Below are 20,700 nucleotides of genomic sequence, written 5' to 3' on the forward strand. Positions count from 1 at the left end.
GTTTGGAGAAGAAAGGGAACGGCACATGATCCAAGGCACACCACATCCTCTGTAAAACATGGTGGAGGCAACGTGATGGCATGGGCATGCATGGCTTTCAATGGCACTGGGTCACTTGTGTTTATTGATGACATAACAGCAGACAAGAGTAGCCGGATGAATTCTGAAGTGTACCGGGATATACTTTCAGCCCAGATTCAGCCAAATGCCGCAAAGTTGATCGGACGGCGCTTCATAGTACAGATGGACAATGACCCCAAGCATCCAGCCAAAGCTACCCAGGAGTTCATGAGTGCAAAAAAGTGGAACATTCTGCAATGGCCAAGTCAATCACCAGATCTTAACCCAATTGAGCATGCATTTCACTTGCTCAAATCCAGACTTAAGACGGAAAGACCCACAAACAAGCAAGACCTGAAGGCTGCGGCTGTAAAGGCCTGGCAAAGCATTAAGAAGGAGGAAACCCAGCGTTTGGTGATGTCCATGGGTTCCAGACTTAAGGCAGTGATTGCCTCCAAAGGATTCGCAACAAAATATTGAAAATAAAAATATTTTGTTTGGGTTTGGTTTATTTGTCCAATTACTTTTGACCTCCTAAAATGTGGAGTGTTTGTAAAGAAATGTGTACAATTCCTACAATTTCTATCAGATATTTTTGTTCAAACCTTCAAATTAAACGTTACAATCTGCACTTGAATTCTGTTGTAGAGATTTCATTTCAAATCCAATGTGGTGGCATGCAGAGCCCAACTCGCGAAAATTGTGTCACTGTCCAAATATTTCTGGACCTAACTGTATGTGTGTGTCTGTTTTCAGTGTATACATGCATTGCATGTGTGGGAAGAGCGGTAACGTCACCGCTACTTGCGCACGTGCAGTTCGTGCCCATAACGGGGATGTCACTTGCACAGGCACAGTTCGAACTGCGCCTGCGCAACTGACAGTGCCGCGGTGCATGCCGGAATAGGGTTACAGAAACTGGTGATTATATATGTAGATGAATGGTGTCCTTCAAAACCATAACTTATCCTGCAAAAAACAAGCTCTTAGGTTTTTGTGCGTTTTTGGCCGCTAAAACCGCACAAAAACGCATAAAACCACACCCGCGGCAAAAACGCGTACAAAACCGCACGCGTTTTAATGCATTTTTAGCTGCGTTTTGCTGCGTTTTCCAATGCATTGCATGGGGGGAAAACACTAAAAAATGCAGGAAAGAATTGACATGTCCATTTTTTTTTTTAAGCTCAAAAATGCAGCTTAAAAAAAAGTTGTGTGTAGACAGCAAAAATGAAAACTCATAGACTTTGCTGGGGAAGCAATGTCATGCAGTTTTGAGCCCAAAAACGCACCCGAAAAACACGCAAAAACGCACTGTGCGCACATAGCCTTACATGGCAATATAAATAAAAACAAAAGTAAGGTTCTTGGAAAAGGGGTAGAAAAATCAAAACCGCAAAATAACATGTATACGTGACTGCCCCATCTACACATAATGATAGCTAAACAAAACTGGAGTGACAGAGGCTTCAGATCTACAGATAGATCTTCAGTCTTATTTGAAGATCAATTAAAATGTTGATTTCTCAGTAACGGAGCTCTTTAAAGATGAGTGTGATTCTTGATTGCAAGATCCCTACAAAGTTGCTTTTAGGGGGCCAAAGTTGTTTCTTAACCTAGAATGCGCAACCATAGAAATGTACCATAGAAAACAAGTGACCTAGCAGGCCTGCGAGGCACCTGGTATGCGTTCTAGGGTTAAGGTAAATTATATCAGGTTTTAGGTGCTTCAGGAGGGTCAAGTTCTTTCTCCATTTGAAGGGATAGTTAAAGGATATAAACAACTTCAGGAACAATATTTTTAGGTGTGGGGTTTTTTTTGTAAAAATCATTTTTGAGGATGAATTTCACTAAACATGTTGCCTTTTATTGCTTGTGTGTTACACTGACTGCAGAAAGAATTATCTGAGAATCCATCAGTGAGGTTCTTATTGCTGGATCTCCATTTTTATCTGCTGATTTATGACCACATAAATCTTCTATTCAACATTAATGTAGTCTGTGGTCATAAATTAGTACAGAGGACCTTGGATAAAGACAGAAAAAGTAACAAACTCCCCATCAGAGCAGATGTGTTTTGGGGCCTCTTACACAAGCTGGCACTCTGCGCTTTAAATCCGTAAGCACTACTGCAACTCATTGCAAGTCCTCGTTCTGGCTTCATAGAGATGCATTGGGAGCTTGGGACTTGAATTCTGACTTCCAGCCAGTCAGAAGTTACAGTCACAAAATTGCACTGTGTGAGTGGGGTGCTACTGAAGAAGCATGAAAACACCGGAGGGTACGTATGAGAGTAGGATTAGGGGACTTATATTTAAAGCACCACTCCAGCACTGAGAAAAACCCCACTGTAGTGGTGCTTTAAAAGTTCAGCAGGATGTTGAGGTGTTATCGTAAATGAAAAATTCAGGCTCCGAGGAGTGTGGTAGGTCAACGGTGATACATAGTTGAATTAATTTGTATGAAACCACAGTCTCAATAGTAATTGGAAAATAAAAGGAATTGCCTGTGTTATCCACTAGATAGCAGCGTTATCTAAAGTTTGAAATAAGCTCAGTTCAAATAAAAATACCATGCAGAATTAATGAAATTTGAAATCTGGCTCTGAGAAAGTTCAGATTTTCTTAATTCTTTTAAAACATAGTAGACAGAACATACCAATAACCCTGATAGCCACAACAACGCATTTCAGATGTCAAGCATACTTAATCATGTCATACCGTGCGATGTGAGGATTCACACTGTGCATAGTGACATCAGGCTTGTCATTTTAGACCGAACAAATAATTTAAGAGGCATAAGCTGCTTATAATGAATCTGGCCAAGCTCTCTGAGACTGGTAGAAATCACCAACACAACTCAAGATATTCCACCCCAGAAAACTGGAAAATACTTTCAGAAATCGTGGCTTTTTTTGTTTAATAAAAGTAACAAGGCTTTAAAGGGAACCTGTCACCAGGTTATGCCTATATAAAAAGCCACCACCTTTAACTGCTCGATTACCGCCGTCCATACAGATTGATGAACTGGGGTAAGTAGCTGCTTGTGGACAGGCCCTGGGAGGCATTTGTCTCTCTGCCTCTCCCCCGGCCCAGCCCACCTCTGACTGGGGCCCAAGTTTTTAGGCTATGTGCGCACTGGGAAATGGAATTTTCTTGAGAAAATTCCGCATGCTCTTAAAGATTACCGCACCCGCGGTAAAAAACCGCTGCAAACCACACCCGAAAACCGCATGCGGTTTGCTGCGGTTTCACCGCGGTATTGTTCGCGGTATTGCCGCGTGCGGGTTGGGATGTGCTTTATTGCATTCAATGCAATAAAGCACATTGAAAAGAAAAAAAAAAAGTCATTTAATTCTGAGATAGTAGATAGATAGACAGAAGAATAGATAGAGGGATAGATAGATAGACAGACAGATAGAGGGATAGATAGATAGATAGATAGATAGATAGATAGATAGATAGATAGATAGATAGAGGACAGATCGCTGCATTTCCCACGGTCGGCAGTGAGTTCACATTACCGGCCGTGGGAAATGACCGGTAATTACCTCTGCTGTCTGCTGCTTTCATTCAGCGCTGTGTCTGTGACAGTCGCGGCTGGATGTAAGCAGCGCAGGACCTGTGGATTACGCCGGAGTTTTGGTACGGGAGGGGTTAATAAAATGGTGAACGAGGCTTGTTTGTTTTATTTAAAATAAAGGATTTTTCGGTGTCTGTGTTTTATTCACTTTACTTACGGGTTGATCATGTCAGCTGTCACATAGACGCTGCCATGATCAAGCCTGGAGTTAATGGCGGTGATCCACCATCATTAACCCCTTGAAATTACCCTGCTGCCACTGCTACACGGCGGCAGGAAGAGCCGGGGGACACTCCGGTGCTGCCGCATAATGCATGTGACAGTCCCGGGGCAGCTGCGGCTGATATTCTCGGCTGCGGGAGGGGGAGTGAGGCGGGGGACATTAACCCTGCCCCTCTCCCTCCCCAGCCTGAGAATACCGGGCCGCCGCTGTGTGTTTACCTCGGCTGGACGGTAAATAAACAGCGGAGCCCACGTGTTTTTTTTTCTATATTTCCGTTTGCTTTCTATGTGTGTTCTATGTGTCTGTGTCTGTGTTTTGTGTCTGTGATGTGTCTGTGTCTGTGATCTGTGTGTGTTTACTCTCTGCACGGCTTCCTCTTTCTGTAATGACATCACTTCCCTGCAAAACCGCAGACAGGCGATGTACATTACCGGAGGTAAACCGCGAAATACCGCAGGGAATAACGCAGGAAAACGCAGTGAACTGCACAGAATTTGCTGCCTGTTATTCCCTGCGGGATTTCATGATTAACATGAGTGAAATCCTGCAGCGATGTGCGGAAAAGAAGTGACATGCACTTGTTTTTGCTGCGGGATTCCCGCAGCAAAACATGCAGCTGTCAAATTCCGCCTAGTGCGCACAGGATTTCTTTTCTCCATAGGATTTCCTGTTGATTCACTGCAGAGATGTTATGAACATTTTCTGCAGCGAAACATGCAGCAAATCCGCGGAAAATCCGCGGCAAAATCCGGTAAGTGCGCACATAGCCTTAGAGTCACGTATCACTGCCTGATTCACCTCCATACATCTAGTCCAGCTCAAGCCCTAAGAGTGTTCTGAAAGTACAGTTAAGGAGGCAAATAAAGATATGAGAAGTCTATCAGAAATCATTGATATGGAAGCCATTAATAATCTCCCGCTTGTGTAGTGTAACAGTAGGACACATCATTGACTGACAGCCTTGTCTACACATTCACTATGGGGAGATAAGGTATGCACACCAGTGACTATGTAAGGGGAATACATGAAATAGCAGGAACTGCTGTGTGAATACTGACTTGAAAAATCCAATAGCTATATGTAAGAGTGAAAATGTGAAAAATGGAATCTGCATTACTGCCATGAACATATGAATCAAGAGAAATTTAGCTACTGAATTGATCAATGCAATAGAGCCCCAACACTACGCCAAAGTATTTCTCTACGTTGGGGTCCCTAGCTTGTGTGTGTCCTCTCATGCAGTTAAAAAACTTACCGTGTATGGGAAGCTGAGACCCAGACTATTTATGCGTATGATATGGATTGGCAATAGGTGTGGTTGGGGAGGGTTCACAAACGAAAAACTACTAACAAATAAGAAATAACGTTTGGAACACCATTCTAAGTCTAAACTGGGTGCAAAAACCTAAAAAACATCACTATGGGATGCATGACTGCATGAGAGGACACACACAAGCTAGGGACCCCAACGTAGAGAAATACTTTGGCGTAGTGTTGGGGCTCTATTGCATTGATCGATTCAGTAGCTAAATTTCTCTTGATTCATATGTTCATGGCAGTAATGCAGATTCCATTTTTCACATTTTCACTCTTACATATAGCTATTGGATTTTTCAAGTCAGTATTCACACAGCAGTTTCTGCTATTTCATGTATTCCCCTTACATAGTCACTGGTGTGCATACCTTATCTCCCCATAGTGATGTTTTTTAGGTTTTTGCACCCAGTTTAGACTTAGAATAGTGTTCCAAACGTTATTTCTTATTTGTCTACACATTCACTCTGCACACACTGCAGAGCATGATGTCAAACGAAGTGCTGGAGTGTGCTTACAGTCACTGCTCAGAGTATAGTGAATGGGGCCATGAGCGGTGACTGTAGGTGCTCCATGCTCATTCCCATAAATGAAAACTGATGACTGCTGGGAGGATATACTATAGGTTCATTTTCTCACTTTCAGTAAAGCGTCCCGGCAGCATTGTAGCATTATTTACCTGTAGATTATAACTAGACTTGCAAGTAAATAGTCTATTCAGAGGAGAGCTGTTCCCTTTTATGACTATAATGTCTAAAGGTCCAGTCACACATAACAATATCGTTAATGAGATCGATACTACGTCACAGTTTCAGGATTGTTGTTAAATCGTTGGTGAGATGTCACACAGTCTGTTCCCAATGACTTTAGTAACGATGCAGCGACCTGTATAACGATCTTGTTGGTCGTTGGGACCCTGTCACACAGCGGCTATGTAACGTTTCTGACCTCGAATAGGGGCGTGGTGTTTGATGCTGTAAGCCACGTAGGCGTGCATATGCGTCGCCTTTTCCATACCCCTCCGCTCCGATTGGTGGCCAATACTGCGTTCTGATTAGGCGGCCGGCCTAGAAGGCAGCTTTGTATCGCTTCATCCTTTGTCCCTTTTTGAGCCTTGCTTTGAGGATAGAACCTGCGACTCCACCCGGATTCATTCGTACTTTGTTCCCGGTTGCTTGCTTTTCGGATCGAAGCTGCATCTGCACTTTTATTATCTAGCATAATGAATAGTAACATGCTATAATAGCAATATTATAGCAATAGCATATTGCAATTTTAGCATATCAAAAAGGAACAAAGCATGAAGCGATACCCAATCAGAACGCAGTACTGTTCTCAGCGCCAACCAATCGGTGCAGAGGGGGCGTGGAAAAGGTGACGCAACTACATGCCTATGTGTCACAATTTTAAGTTCTCATCTAGGTCGTTAACGAGATCGTTGGTAGGTGTCAAAAATACAGATCCATCTTGCCCAGCAGGACTCCAAGGAGCCAAAAATGGCCCAAGACATTCGGCAACGACCAACGGTCTCAGAGCAGGGGGTGGATCGTTGGTACATGTCAAACATAACGAGATCGTTGGTGAAGTCGTTGTTTCGTCACAGAAACTGTGACGTAGCAACGATGTCGTTAGCGATCTCATTATGTGTGAAGTGGCCTTTAGACACAGTCACTGTCTCTACCCGTCTTGATAACTTTTTCAAAGTTGACCTTGACGAGCCCTCCCTAGCATGCAAAAAGATGGCCTGATAGACACCAAGCCTTTCTTAAAATTCCTTTCCAGAATGTAAAACATTCTTGCATATGACAGTATGTATAAATACTGTAATATATACGGTATATACACATATTTTTACTGCTTGTACCGTTTTATTAATCTGATCACTTGATTAGTTTTCTAATTTTTCATTATCACCGTAGAACAACAATAATCATTCATGGTATAGGTGGCCATAGCTGAGACTACAGGGTTGGGATTTTTGCAGCAACCTGCACATAGGGATGAAAAGGTTCCAACACTACAGAATGCAACACAGTTAAATATACTAGATCTATGTATGTGGCAAGTGTATAAGGCAATGTCCACCATTGGGGGATGTGCACTCAGAGTTGTCACTTCTCTTTCATCCTGCATTTTTCTGGTTAACCAGTGGCACAGAAATGAACTTGGTAATGTCACTGCCTTCTGCACTGGGAACAGTTATCTGGTGATCATCCTGACATATCCGATGGGAACTCTGCACTTCCCGTATATAGTCCACTGTGAAAAAATCACCAGGAATTGACACTGTCCAGTTCAGCACTACTTTCAGAGTCCAACCCAAGCTCCAGGTGGTAAGAGTGTGAAGTGAAGGGTTCTCTCACACTGATGTGCCGCCCCCGTGTCAGCAGCTGGGCTGCTCGGATCCGGATCCGCGGTGGCTCGAGGGATCTCTGGACCCGGGGTCGAGGTTGTGCGGCCACTCGGAATAAAAGGGGGATATTTACACGGGGAAGTATGTGTGAAGCTAGTGACGCCACCCGTGGTGTGTGGAAAGGTGGAGTACCACCGCTGCAGTTGTGAGTACCCAGTGGCGGTGGTGTGGGCAGTCAGGTGTTTAACTCCTCCATGGGTAGGAATCGATGAGGGCGACGGGAGGTGCCATTGCGGCGGTAGGGGGTCGCTTGTGTACTCACTCAGTCCAATAATACTGACACCGACAACTGTAGTAAACCAAAGTTCTGGACACCGCTGCCGCTTGAAGGGAGCACGCCTGGATCTCGTGCCCATTAGTGTTGTTTGTTAGTCTGTGACCTTTGCCTTGGCATCTCTTCCTCTATTTGGTCCATTTAGTGTGAAACTAGTCGGGTCCCGCTCACCAGTGTGGCTAACAGGGTGAGCTTGCTCTCAGGGTTCAACCTTGGGATTTTCTGGACCGTGTGAGTGGACAGTCCTATCCCCCTCGTTGCACTAGTACCCCGATTTTGGAGTGGGTGGAGAACGGATGTTGGAGGCTCCGTCCTCATAGGGTAAATTGCCAGGACGCCTGAAGCTCCTTCCTGACCTAAGGTCCATGTACCCCGTCGGCCCTGGCCCCTGCCCGGTGATGGCATAAGGCCGCCGGCTGTCCTCCTCGACAGTCCGTGCCCCTTGTCATGATCCCCTGCAACCGGGGTCCAGCTCCTACCAGGCCCAGACCAACGTCTGCCACCTAGTAGTCTCAAAGAGCTCAGCTCCTGACCTCCTCTCTCTCTCCTCCAACACTACACTCCTCCTGTGACCTCTCCTCTTGAGAGTCACTGCTCAACTGCCTGCTCCTGACACTCCTGACCCTCCCTTAACCAACCCCCCAAGTGGGCGACTCTATTGCACTCAGGCCAACCACTGATGTGTCTGGTGGGTGTGGGGCAGAGTGTTCCTAGGATTTTGATTAGCTTGTTCTTGGCAACAGCAATGGTTAGGGACCCTTAACTAAGGAGGAGGTGGATACTGTGCAGAAGGGCAGATTGCATAATACCCTGTGACGACCTGATAGGCCAGGGCGTCACACTGACGTATAAAGCGGACGAGTGCAATGTGAGAAATAAAAAATTGCTTTGCACTCGGGCCAATGTTAGTCAATGAGGCAGAGCACATCTTAGTTTTTCCATAGCTCAAATCGGACTGATGAAAAAAATTGCAGCATGCTGTGATTGCACTTGTCTATTTCACACAACTCGTCAATGGGTGCGAAGAAAAAAAACTGAATGCTACACGCATGTCCATGTGACGTTTGTTTTTTAAGGATACATTACCATTCTGTACCATAGAACATTGTAAATGATCCTATAAATGACTGAATAATAGTTGCTGATAAAAAAAAATGCTTTACATACGGATGTCACGTCACTCTCTAGGAACAGCGACGCTGACATAGCTAGAACGGCGCCTCTGTGGGAGGTGAATATGCTTTGTTTTTATTTAATTGGGGTCCTGAATTAATTCAGAAGGGTTTCTTCAGTATTGGACACCAACTTTATTATTGCTATATCTATGCAGTATGGACAAATGGTATTTTAATGTTATAAGACTGTGTTGTGCTTGTTTTTGAAGAGATTGATGAGTGTGCCAGACCAGATAATGGAGGATGTGCCCAGCGCTGTGTTAATACATTGGGAAGTTACAAATGTGTCTGTGACCCTGGTTATGAACTGACTCCAGATAAGAAAAGCTGTGAAGGTAGGTACATTTGCAAAGGTCCTGAAGTGTTACTTACCATAAATATATATATAGAATTGTTACCTGGTGTAAATGCTGCTATTCTCCTGATTCAGACGTTGTTTTGTTCCATTCCTGAGATATAGCCTCCTTTTCACTTTATCTAAAGTCACTTATTTTAGCCATATGGGTGTGATTTCAACTCAATGTGAATGCAGGATAGAGGGGAACAGGGGGTTCTTATACTGTTCCTCACACTACGGGACCCTAGGCTATGGTTACCCCTAATGGTGGAGATGCTTGAGTCCTGTGCCTGGCTATTCTCCTGACCAGGGCTTATCTGTTCCCACCCCTCAGGGTAGGAAGGGGCAGAAGTGTGATGGCAACAGAAATTTAAAAAGACATGGAAAAAACAAAACTCAGACGCACTACAAACTCACAGGAACAAACAGTAAGAAAGTAAGGAATAAAGCAAGAGAAGTAAGGCAGCAACAAAAGGACAACAATTGTTAACGTCACAACCACTCACAGCAATAAAGCACTACAACCACCAGTAAGGCGAGCTTTGCACATTACGACATCGCAAGCTAATGCTGCGATGTCGAGTGCGATAGTCCCTGCCCCCGTCGCAGGTACGATATCTTGTGATAGCTGGCGTAGCGAACATTATCGCTACGCCAGCTTCACATGCACTCACCTGCCCTGCGACCGTTGCTCTGGCCGGCGACCCGCCTCCTTCCTCAGTCGTGCGGCGTCATAGCGACATCACACGGCAGGCGGCCAATAGCGGCGGAGGGACGGAGATGAGCAGGATGTAAACATCCCGCCCACCTCCTTCCTTCTCATTAAGCCGGGAGGCAGGTAGGAGATGTTCCTCGCTCCTGCGGCTTTACCACAGCGATGTGTGCTGCCGCAGGAACGAGGAACTACATCGTACCTGTCTCTGCACCGGCATTATGGAGATGTCGGAGAATACACCGATGATACGATAACAACGCTTTTGCGCTCGTTAATCGTATCATTTAGGATTTACACACTACGATGTCGAAAGTGACGCCGGATGTGCATCACTTTCAATTTGACCCCACCGACATCGCACGTGTGATGTTGCAACGTGCAAAGCCGCCCTAAGTCTAGTTAAAACCACCTCTGCCGACCAGTATAGATAAACTATAGCCGGCACTAATGGAAGTGTCCAGGCAGCATCTATAGGAGGGGAGTGAATGAGACTGGTTTTCTCACAGTGTGTGACCAAAGGAGATTAACAAGCAGCCCAGCAGAGATTAACTCCTGCTAGCCTGCCTATGAACCACAAGCCTGTGGGTTTATGCACGAGTCTCCCTGCGCTGATCACAGACATCAGAAAGGTTAGCAGGCAGCGTGCAAAAATCTGTAGATCCCACAGATCCTGACATCGCCATGACGCTTGCAAAAACCTACTTATGACCTCCTCCTTATAGGAGTCTTCTTGAGTACCTAGCCCAGTTGGCTTTAAAGTCTACTTTTATATACAGAGAAGAGAGGGCCTTATCTCCGGAATGGAGAGACAGAAGAACATCAAGAAAGCAGCCCCAGATTTAGGAGAGCTTGAAGTAAAAAACAAAAAATTCACTTTACTTATTGTAGGTGTAAGGTCCTCTTTAAAAAGATTTTTAAATCATTCTAGTGTGCACATAACCAAGAAGTTTAATTCATGTATTATTATTTTTATTTTATTTAAAATTCTTTTTGCAAATTTCACATTTCCTATAATCCATCTCATTGCCAGGGACTTACACATTTTTCTTTCTCTTATAGTTGCATGTGGAGGTGTTATCGCAAAGCTGGATGGTACGATAACTAGTCCTGGATGGCCTAATGAATATCCCACTAATAAAAACTGTGTGTGGCAAGTGGTGGCTCCGGCACAGTACAGGATATCTCTACAATTTGAATTTTTTGATCTTGAAGGCAATGATGTAAGTTCTGCAGACACAAAATGTAAAAACTCCCAGTCACTGTTCCCTATCAGAGATGAGCAAACCTTAGGCTCGGGCTCGGGAAATGACGCAAAAATCAGCCAGGTGTGTATCACGCTGTGCTTATATCTGCATGATGCCCTGCTTTGTATGCACTGCATGTACTGTTTCTTTGGCTCAAATTAGGGTTACATTCAGCGTACTAAGATGTGTAGTTCACGGAGAATTAAAAAAAAACAATAACACCACCCAAAAACCTCCGGAAGTGTTTTGCGTTTGGCCCATAGCCAAAATATATATATATTTTTTTACTTCTCCGTGAACTACACATCTTAGTATGCCGAATGTACAGTCATATGAAAAAGTTTGGGCACCCCTATTAATGTTAACCTTTTTTCTTTATAACAATTTGGGTTTTTGCAACAGCTATTTCAGTTTCATATATCTAATAACTGAAGGACTGAGTAATATTTCTGGATTGAAATGAGGTTTATTGTACTAATAGAAAATGTGCAATCTGCATTTAAACAAAATTTGACTAGTGCAAAAGTATGGGCACCCTTATCAATTTCTTGATTTGAACACTCCTAACTACTTTTTACTGACTTACTAAAGCACTAAATTGGTTTTGTAACCTCATTGAGCTTTGAACTTCATAGGCAGGTGTATCCAATCATGAGAAAAGGTATTTAAGGTGGCCACTTGCAAGTTGTTCTCCTATTTGAATCTCCTATGAAGAGTGGCATCATGGGCTCCTCAAAACAACTCTCAAATGATATGAAAACAAAGATTATTCAACATAGTTGTTCAGGGGAAGGATACAAAAAGTTGTCTCAGAGATTTAAAATGTCAGTTTCCACTGTGAGGAACATAGTAAGGAAATGGAAGAACACAGGTACAGTTCTTGTTAAGCCCAGAAGTGGCAGGCCAAGAAAAATATCAGAAATGCAGAGAAGAATGGTGAGAACAGTCAAGGACAATCCACAGACCACCTCCAAAGACCTGCAGCTTCATCTTGTTGCAGATGGTGTCAATCTGCATCGGTCAACAATACAGCGCACTTTGCACAAGGAGAAGCTGTATGGGAGAGTGATGCGAAAGAAGCTGTTTCTGCAAGCACGCCACAAACAGAGTCGCCTGAGGTATGCAAAAGCACAATTGGACAAGCCAGTTACATTTTGGAAGAAGCTCCTGTGGACTGATGAAACAAAGATTGAGTTGTTTGGTCATACAAAAAGGCGTTATGCATGGAGGCAAAAAAACACGGCATTCCAAGAAAAGCACTTGCTACCCACAGTAAAATTTGGTGGAGGTTCCATCACGCTTTGGGGCTGTGTGGCCAATGCTGGCACCGGGAATCTTATTAAAGTTGAGAGTCGCATGGATTCAACTCAGTATCAGCAGATTCTTGACAATAATGTGCAAGAATCAGTGACGAAGTTGAAGTTACGCAGGGGATGGATATTTCAGCAAGACAATGATCCAAAACACCGCTCCAAATCTACTCAGGCATTCATGCAGAGGAACAATTACAATGTTCTGGAATGGCCATCCCAGTCCCCAGACCTGAATATCATTGAACATCTGTGGGATGATTTGAAGCGTGCTGTCCATGCTCGACGACTATCAAACTTAACTGAACTGGAATTGTTTTGTAAACAGGAATGGTCAAAAATACCTTCATCCAGGATCCAGGAACTCATTAAAAGCTACAGGAAGCGACTAGAGGCTGTTATTTTTGCAAAAAAAGGATATACAAAATATTAATGTCACTTTTATGTTGAGGTGCCCATACTTTTGCACCGGTCACATTTTGTTTAAATGCGAATTGCACATTTTCTGTTAGTACAATAAACCTCATTTCAATCCAGAAATATTACTCAGTCCATCAGTTATTAGATATATGAAACTGAAATAGCTGTTGCAAAAACACAAATTATTATAAAGAAAAAAGGTTAACATTAATAGGGGTGCCCAAACTTTTTCATATGACTGTAAGGGGCACTTTGCACACTGCGACATCGCAGGTGCGATGTCGGTGGGGTCAAATTGAAAATGACGCACTTCCGGCATCGCATGCGACATCGCAGTGTGTAAAGGCTGGATGATACGATTAACGAGCGCAAAAGCATCGTAATCGTATCATCGGTGCAGCGTCGGCGTAATCCATGATTACGCTGACGCGACGGTCCGATGTTGTTCCTCGCTCCTGCGGCTGCACACATCGCTGTGTGTGAAGTCGCAGGAGCGAGGAACGTCTCCTACCGGCCTCACTGCGGCTTCCGTAGGATATGCGGAAGGAAGGAGGTGGGCAGGATGTTGACATCCTGCTCATCTCCGCCCCTCCGCTCTGATTGGCCGCCTGCCGTGTGACGTCGCAGTGACGCCGCACGACCCGCCCCCTTAACAAGGAGGCGGGTCGCCGGCCACAGGGACGTCGCACGGCAGGTGAGTGTGTGTGTGAAGCTGGCGTAGCGATAACTTTCGCTACGCCAGCTATCACCACATATCGCTGCTGCGACGGGGGCGGGCACTATCGCACTCGGCATCGCAGCATCGGCCTGCGATGTCGCAGTGTGCAAAGTGCCCCTAAGTCTAATTTGAGCTGAAGGAACAGTACCCGTAGCGCACACAATGCAGGGCATCACGCAGTCATTTTCCGAACCCGGGGCCTAAGGTTTGTTCATTAATCCCTATAAGTATCACAGCTGACTGATCATGCAGCTTCCTTAATCCCCCCACTTGGCAGCGATGGCCGGGCAGTGAAGAAAGTGCGTGCCTTTTCTAGTGCATCAGTATGTAAACCTGCTTTTGTCTCACTTACTATAGGTGCTGCTGCAACAGAGGAGGGATGTTTTTCCTATAGAGATAAGCGAACTCGCAGATAACCAGGACCGGCTGATCCCGGTCATACGGTTTCTAAAATCCGGTTCCAGGCCGGATTCCGGTCCCCATACAAGTCTATGGAGACCAGAATCCGGCAAGTAAAAATGGTGATAGATGAGATAGGGGGATGGTAGGAAGCGTGCTATACTTACTGGGGCTCCGGTACGGCTGTACACTGCTTTCAGGCCGAGCATTCACTTCCAATGTTGCACATAAGGCTCATTGAATATGCACTGTTTCCCCGCCCACTGGTGTCTGTGATTGGTTGCAGTTAGATGTGCCTCCACCCTGAGTGACACTGTGTCTGATGCTTCCAATCACAGATGCTGTGTGCATCTTTCGTAGTATAAAAATAAATAAAATATTTGACGTAGGGTCCCCCCGTATTATAATACTAGCACAGATAAAGCATATGATTACAGGCTGCAGCTCCAAGCTATGCTATTATCTTGGCTGTGTATCAAAATAGAAGGAACTGTATACGGCTTTTTTTTTTTTTTTTAAATATTTAAATAAATAATGAAAACGCCGTGCAGTCCTCCCAATTTTGATACTCAGCCAAGATAAAGCCTGACAGCTGGGGGCTGGTATTCTCAGTCTGGGGAGGTTCAGCCTAAATATAGTAGCCTGAAGTCGCCTGGGATTGTCGCAACCATTAGATGTGACAAGCCCGATTCTTTACCCGGCTCAGGGTAATGTAAGAGGTTAATGGCACTCCACAGCTGCCACTAAGCTCTTGATTAGTAATGGCAGGCGTCAATGAGACCCCCCCCAATACTAATCTATTTGTGAAAAGAAATAAACACGAACACCAAAAAAATCCTTTAGTTGAAATAGAAGATAAAAATGCACCCTGTTTCACCCTTTCCAAGCGTTTAAAATGGTCCTTTAGTCTGGTTCAGTAGGCTACACAATCATGGGTAAGACTGCTGACTTGACAGATGTCCAGAAGACAATCGCTGGCACACTCCATAAGGAGGGTAAGCCACAACAGGTCATTGCTAAAGAAGCTGGCTGTTCACAGAGTGCTGTATACAAGCATATTCATGGAAAGTTGAGTGGAAGGAAAAGTGTGGTAGAAAAAGGTGCACAAGCAACTGGGATAACCACATCCTTGATAGGATTGTTAAGAAAATGCCATTCAAAATTTGAAGGAGATTCACAAGGAGTGGACTGCTGCAGGAGTCAGTGCTTCAAGAGCCACCACAGAGACCTATCCAGGACATGGGCTGCAATTGTCGCATTCCCTGCGTCAAGCCACTGATGACCAATAGGCTAGAGTTGAGCGAGTACCTAACTATTCATACTCGCTATACTCATAACAAGTACTGTCTAATACTCGCGTATTCGTTCCAAATAGCATGTGCAAGCCTCCTGCAGTACAATGGCCCACCGAAGTCATTCATGTTCACCCACACCCTACTGTTTACATAGGAGATGTTAATAGCCACCACGAGCTCTGGCAATATGCTAGCAACGATGACAATGGCGAGCATCTGGTAAACTGGTCTGAAGCGCATAATGTATTCCTCGTTTTTGATGCAAAGGACTTTCCAACTTTCCAGTCAGCAGCATGGCAGAGAGGATAGGATCCTGACTTATGTTTTGTCTCACGTAATAGAAACAATCAACCTTTATCTACATCTTGATGTGTTGTCAAACATTTCCCTCATAGCCAACATCTCCCTGTCATCATCAATGGTATCTATTCCTCTTGTAACTTCCGCGTCCTCGATGGAACCTTCCCAAATCCAACTGGAAGAAGTTTGCAGATCACCTTGATAAGTGTATCTGCTGGATACCTCCAATCAGTAAAAACTATGAAACGTTTTGTAAAGCAGTTATTACAGCTGCAAAGAAATCAATACCACATGGCTTTCGCAAAGAATATATCCCAGGATGGTCTGATGAATGTCAACAACTGTACAACCAATTCCTTGAGAGTGGAGATGGTGAAATCGATGAGGAATTGTTGAACAAACTGAATGCAGCATGTATTAAATGGATGGAAACAGTTGAGAATTTGTATTGTAAAAGGTCCAGTAGAAAAGCATGGTCTCTTCTAAGAAAACTAGAAGGAAATCTTAAAGTAAAACAGAAAACGAATGCTATAACTCCAAATCAAATCGCAGCACACATTGTGAACATATCAAGAACCCAAAAGACTGAGCTCATACCATAGAACAGGGGTGGGGAACCTCCGGCCGCGGGCCGTATACGGCCCGCCATGCCCTTTTATGCAGCCCCCAGGCTGCGTACCCGCCCCTCAGCCCTGGGAGCTGCGTGTCCGGTGCCTGCTTTCTTGTTCTGTGAGTCCGGCGCTGCTGTGTGTCCAGTGCCAGCCCTCTGCTGCTGTGTGCCCTGTCCAGTGCTTTGTGGCCCCCCTCCCCTCAGTGTTGTGTGCTCCCGAATGCTGTGTATCACCCCAGGTTTGTGTGTCCCTCCTCCCCCCCACTGATGTCAGGGCTTCGCAAGTAATATCTGTGCCCCCCCAGTGGTGCCTGTGCCCCAGCCCCTCTTGTGTGGTGCCTGCGCCCCAGCCCCTCTTGTGTGGTGCCTGCACCCCAGCCCCTCTTGTGTGGTGCCTGCGCCCCAGCCCCTCTTGTGTGGTGCCTGCGCCCCAGCCCCTCTTGTGTGGTGCCTGCGCCCCAGCCCCTCTTGTGTGGTGCCTGCGCCCCAGCCCCTCTTGTGTGGTGCCTGCGCCCCAGCCCCTCTTGTGTGGTGCCTGCACCCCAGCCCCTCTTGTGGCGTCTGCGCTCCAGCCCCTCTTGTGGCATCTGCGCCCCAGCCCCTCTTGTGATGTGCATGTCCCCAGCCCCTCTTGTGATGTGCATGTCATCAGCGTCTCCTGTAACTTATACATCACAGGAGGGGCGCGGGGCATACACATCATAGGAGGGGCTGGGGGCACATACATCACAGGAGAGGCTGGGGGCACATATATCACAGGAGGGGCTGGGGGCACATACATCACAGGAGTGGCTGGGAGTACATACATCACAGGAGGGGCTGGGGGCACATACATCACAGGAGGGGCTGGGGGCACATACATCACAGGAGGGGCTGGGGGCACATACATCACAGGAGGGGCTGGGGGCACATACATCACAAGAGGAGCTGGGGGCACATACATCACAGGAGGGGCTGGGGCACATACATCACAAGAGGGGCTGGGGGCATATACATCACAAGAGGAGCTGGGGGTATATATATCACAAGAGTAGCTGGGGGCATATACATCACAAGAGGAGCTGGGGGAACATATATCACAGGAAGGCTGGGTGCATATACTTCACAGGAGGTACTGGAGGCATATACATCACAGGAAGGCTGGGGGCATATACATCACAGGAGGGGCTAGGGGCATATACATGTCCCCAGCCCCTTGTGTGATGTATGTGCCCCCAGTGTCTCCTGTGATGTATATACAGCAGTCACAGTGTCTCCTATTTGTTATATGTGCCTCCAGTGTCTCCTGTGATGTATATACAGCGTCTGTTATGTGATGTATATGATTTACCAATCTTATCACAAAGAGTTGACTGTGCTCCAGACCCAGACAAAAATGAAAAAGCAACTGTGAGAAGAGATATGATTAGTATCACCAAACATCACAGCTGCACCAAAGAGAAGCCGCTCTGGCCGCCACAGTAGGGGTAAGTTAATTAATTGTTTGTTAAGGTGTTGTTTTCAGATGAAAGTAAATTTTGCATTTCATTTGGAAATCAAGGTCCCAGAGTCTGGAGAAAGAGTGGAGAGGCCACAATCCAAGCTGCTTGAGGTCTAATGTGAAGTTTCCACAATCAGTGATGGTTTGGGGAGCCATGTCATCTGCTGGTGTAGGTCGATTGTGTTTTATCAAAAGCAAGATCAGCGCAACTGTCTACCAAGAAATTTTAGAGCACTTCATGCTTCCCTCTGCCAGCAAGCTTTTTGGAGATGGAAATTTAATTTTCCAGCAGGACTTGGCACCTGTCAACACCTGGTTTAAGTACCACTACCTGGTTTAATAACCACAGTATCACTGTGGTTGATTGGCCAGCAAACTTGCCTGACCTAAACCCCATAGAGAATCTATAGGGTATTGTCAAGAGGAAGATAAAAGACACCAGCTGAAGGCTGCAATCAAAGCAACCTGGGCTTCCATAACACCTCAGCAGTGCCACAGGCTGATCACCTCCATGCCACGCCGCATTGATGCAGTAATTCATGCGACAGGACCCCCGGCTGTACTGAGTGCATTTACTGTACATACTTTTCAGTAGGCCAACATTTCTGAGTTTAAAATAATTTTTTCAGTTGGTCTTATATAATATTCTAATTTTCTGAGATAATGACTTTCGGGTTTTCAGTAGCTGTAATCCATAATCATCCACATTAACAGAAGTAAACACTTGAAATAGATCACTCTGTGTGTAATGACTCTATATAAGATATGTGTTTCACTTTTTGTATTTAATTGCTGAAATAAATTAACTTTTTGATGATATTCTAATTTATTGAGATGCATCTGTATATGCTGTACATGAGATAGCAGGCGCATACCGTAACTTCCAGCACATTTCGGTTGTACAAAGTGTATTTAGACACACTATCTGTTCCCTTTTGGATTGTTAATTTTCTTTCTGGTCCTGTGAGTCCCAGCACAACCCAGCCTAGCTCTACAGTCCAATTAATGGTAGTCACATTTCCTTTCCACAGCTCCATGTTTATTCTCCTCATAGAGGAGGGGGTGAGTGGGTTTTCCAGAAGGGTCAGAATAGGGCTTTTAGCTTCCAGAATTTAGGGAGATTCCTCTTTGGAAAATCAACTTTGCTCATGCACCAGTACGTCACGAACTGTTATCTGCATGTAACCTGGGGCCTTGCTGCTAGAGTTCCATCCTCAGGACCTTTCTGCCTGGTGGCCACTCTGTAGGAAGGTTTCTAGATTAGACATAGTCCTGCCCTCCCTGTCTCAGTCACCATTTCAGGATCAAGTTGACTCAACGCTAGACTCCTTTCTCCTTCTTTTGCCACATCACCCATGCATGCAGCCTTGATGACCTTCAGCCTCTATGTCTGCTCCTGTCACACATTGGGTCTTCATTCTCTTTCTAGAAGGAAACCATCTCTCTGCATATGAACTAACCCCTCCCATTGTTGGCTAATACCAACACTTAACTACTTCTTACCCTACAGTCCAACAACCACATGTAATACTGCTATGCAATATATATAAAAACATTCTAACATATTACATTACTGCATTACATCACAATTCACATGACAATACAACAATGTGATTGGTGTCTTCAGGGAAAGGAACAAGATAGCAACCAGTCCACTTCTTTACATATGTCCTCCGTGATTTTTAAGAACAGCACCAAGTAATAGTTAAAAATCAATTTAGAAAAATGCATTTTACCTAAAGTGAAATCTGTTGGTGGAAGTGTCCTTCTGTGGTGCTGCTTGTGTTGGGGAATGTACATTTCATTGATGGTGTCATGATGAATTCATAGATATACTGGTCTATATTGAAAGAGAACATGCTACCATCACTCCCTTGATAGATGTGCACTATTCCAACATGACAATGATCCAAAACACACATTTAAGGCATTTTTGAAGAAGCCAGGGTGAAAATGATTCAATGGCCAAGTATGTATCCTGATCTGAACCCAACCAAACACCTATGGGGAATTCTGAAGAGACAAGTTGTGAGTATCATGAGTGGCGGCCACATATTTCTCTTAGGCTATTATGCCTATAGGCCACAATAAAGTCCTCTGAGGAACCCTTGAAGTATTGGTGAAGGGGGAAACGCACCAGAACCAAGGGACCCCATTCATAAGGATGGGAGTCTACTGAAAATGGCCATTAGCTAAGTGACTGACTATTTATGCACGTGCCTAATGCTACACCCCCCTTTTCCCAGATATATATAATGATATATATATATATATATATATATATATATATATACATTTTGCACAGACACCCCATGTGACTCAGGAAACGTCATAGACTATGTTTGGGCGTGAAAATTTAACCCCGCGCTTTACACTTACTCTCCAAAAATCCTGCCTCTATTAAACTGAATGGAGGTGGGAGCTACAGGCTATAAATAGCAACTGTCAGTGGTTTCTATAAAAACAAAATAAACTGTTAGTATAAGAAGCTTATGTGTGAGGTAATATGATGTCGGTGGGGAGACAGATAGAGAGAGAGATAGAAAAAGACAGACAGACAGACACAGACAGAGATAGCCCTGGAAAGAGACAGAGAGATAGACGGCCAAACAGAGACCTTGAAAGAGACAGCCCTGGAAAGAGACAGTCCTGGAAAGAGACAGACCTAGAAAGAGACAGCCGGGGCAAAGAGACAGACTGGGCAAAGAGACAGCCCTAGAAAGAGACAGCACTGGAAAGAGACAGCCGGGCAAAGAGACAGAGGGGCAAAGAGACAGATGGGCAAAGAGACAAACGGGCAAAGAGAGAAACAGACTGACACACACATAGAATAC

General features: G+C 44.9%; 1 protein-coding gene across 1 annotated transcript in view; it reads left to right on the top strand.

Annotated features, from left to right (window-relative positions):
- The window catches only part of LOC142309770 (tolloid-like protein 2), a 347,584-nt gene that overhangs the window by 299,760 nt on the left and 27,124 nt on the right, over positions 1-20,700 (top strand). Inside the window, exons 14-15 of the mRNA XM_075347217.1 lie at positions 9,248-9,373; positions 11,150-11,310. Coding sequence (XP_075203332.1) covers positions 9,248-9,373; positions 11,150-11,310 — 287 coding nt within the window. The remainder of the gene's footprint in view (positions 1-9,247; positions 9,374-11,149; positions 11,311-20,700) is intronic.

Source organism: Anomaloglossus baeobatrachus, chromosome 5 (genome assembly GCF_048569485.1).
Source record: "Anomaloglossus baeobatrachus isolate aAnoBae1 chromosome 5, aAnoBae1.hap1, whole genome shotgun sequence".
In the NCBI taxonomy this organism is placed as follows: Eukaryota; Metazoa; Chordata; class Amphibia; order Anura; family Aromobatidae; genus Anomaloglossus; species Anomaloglossus baeobatrachus.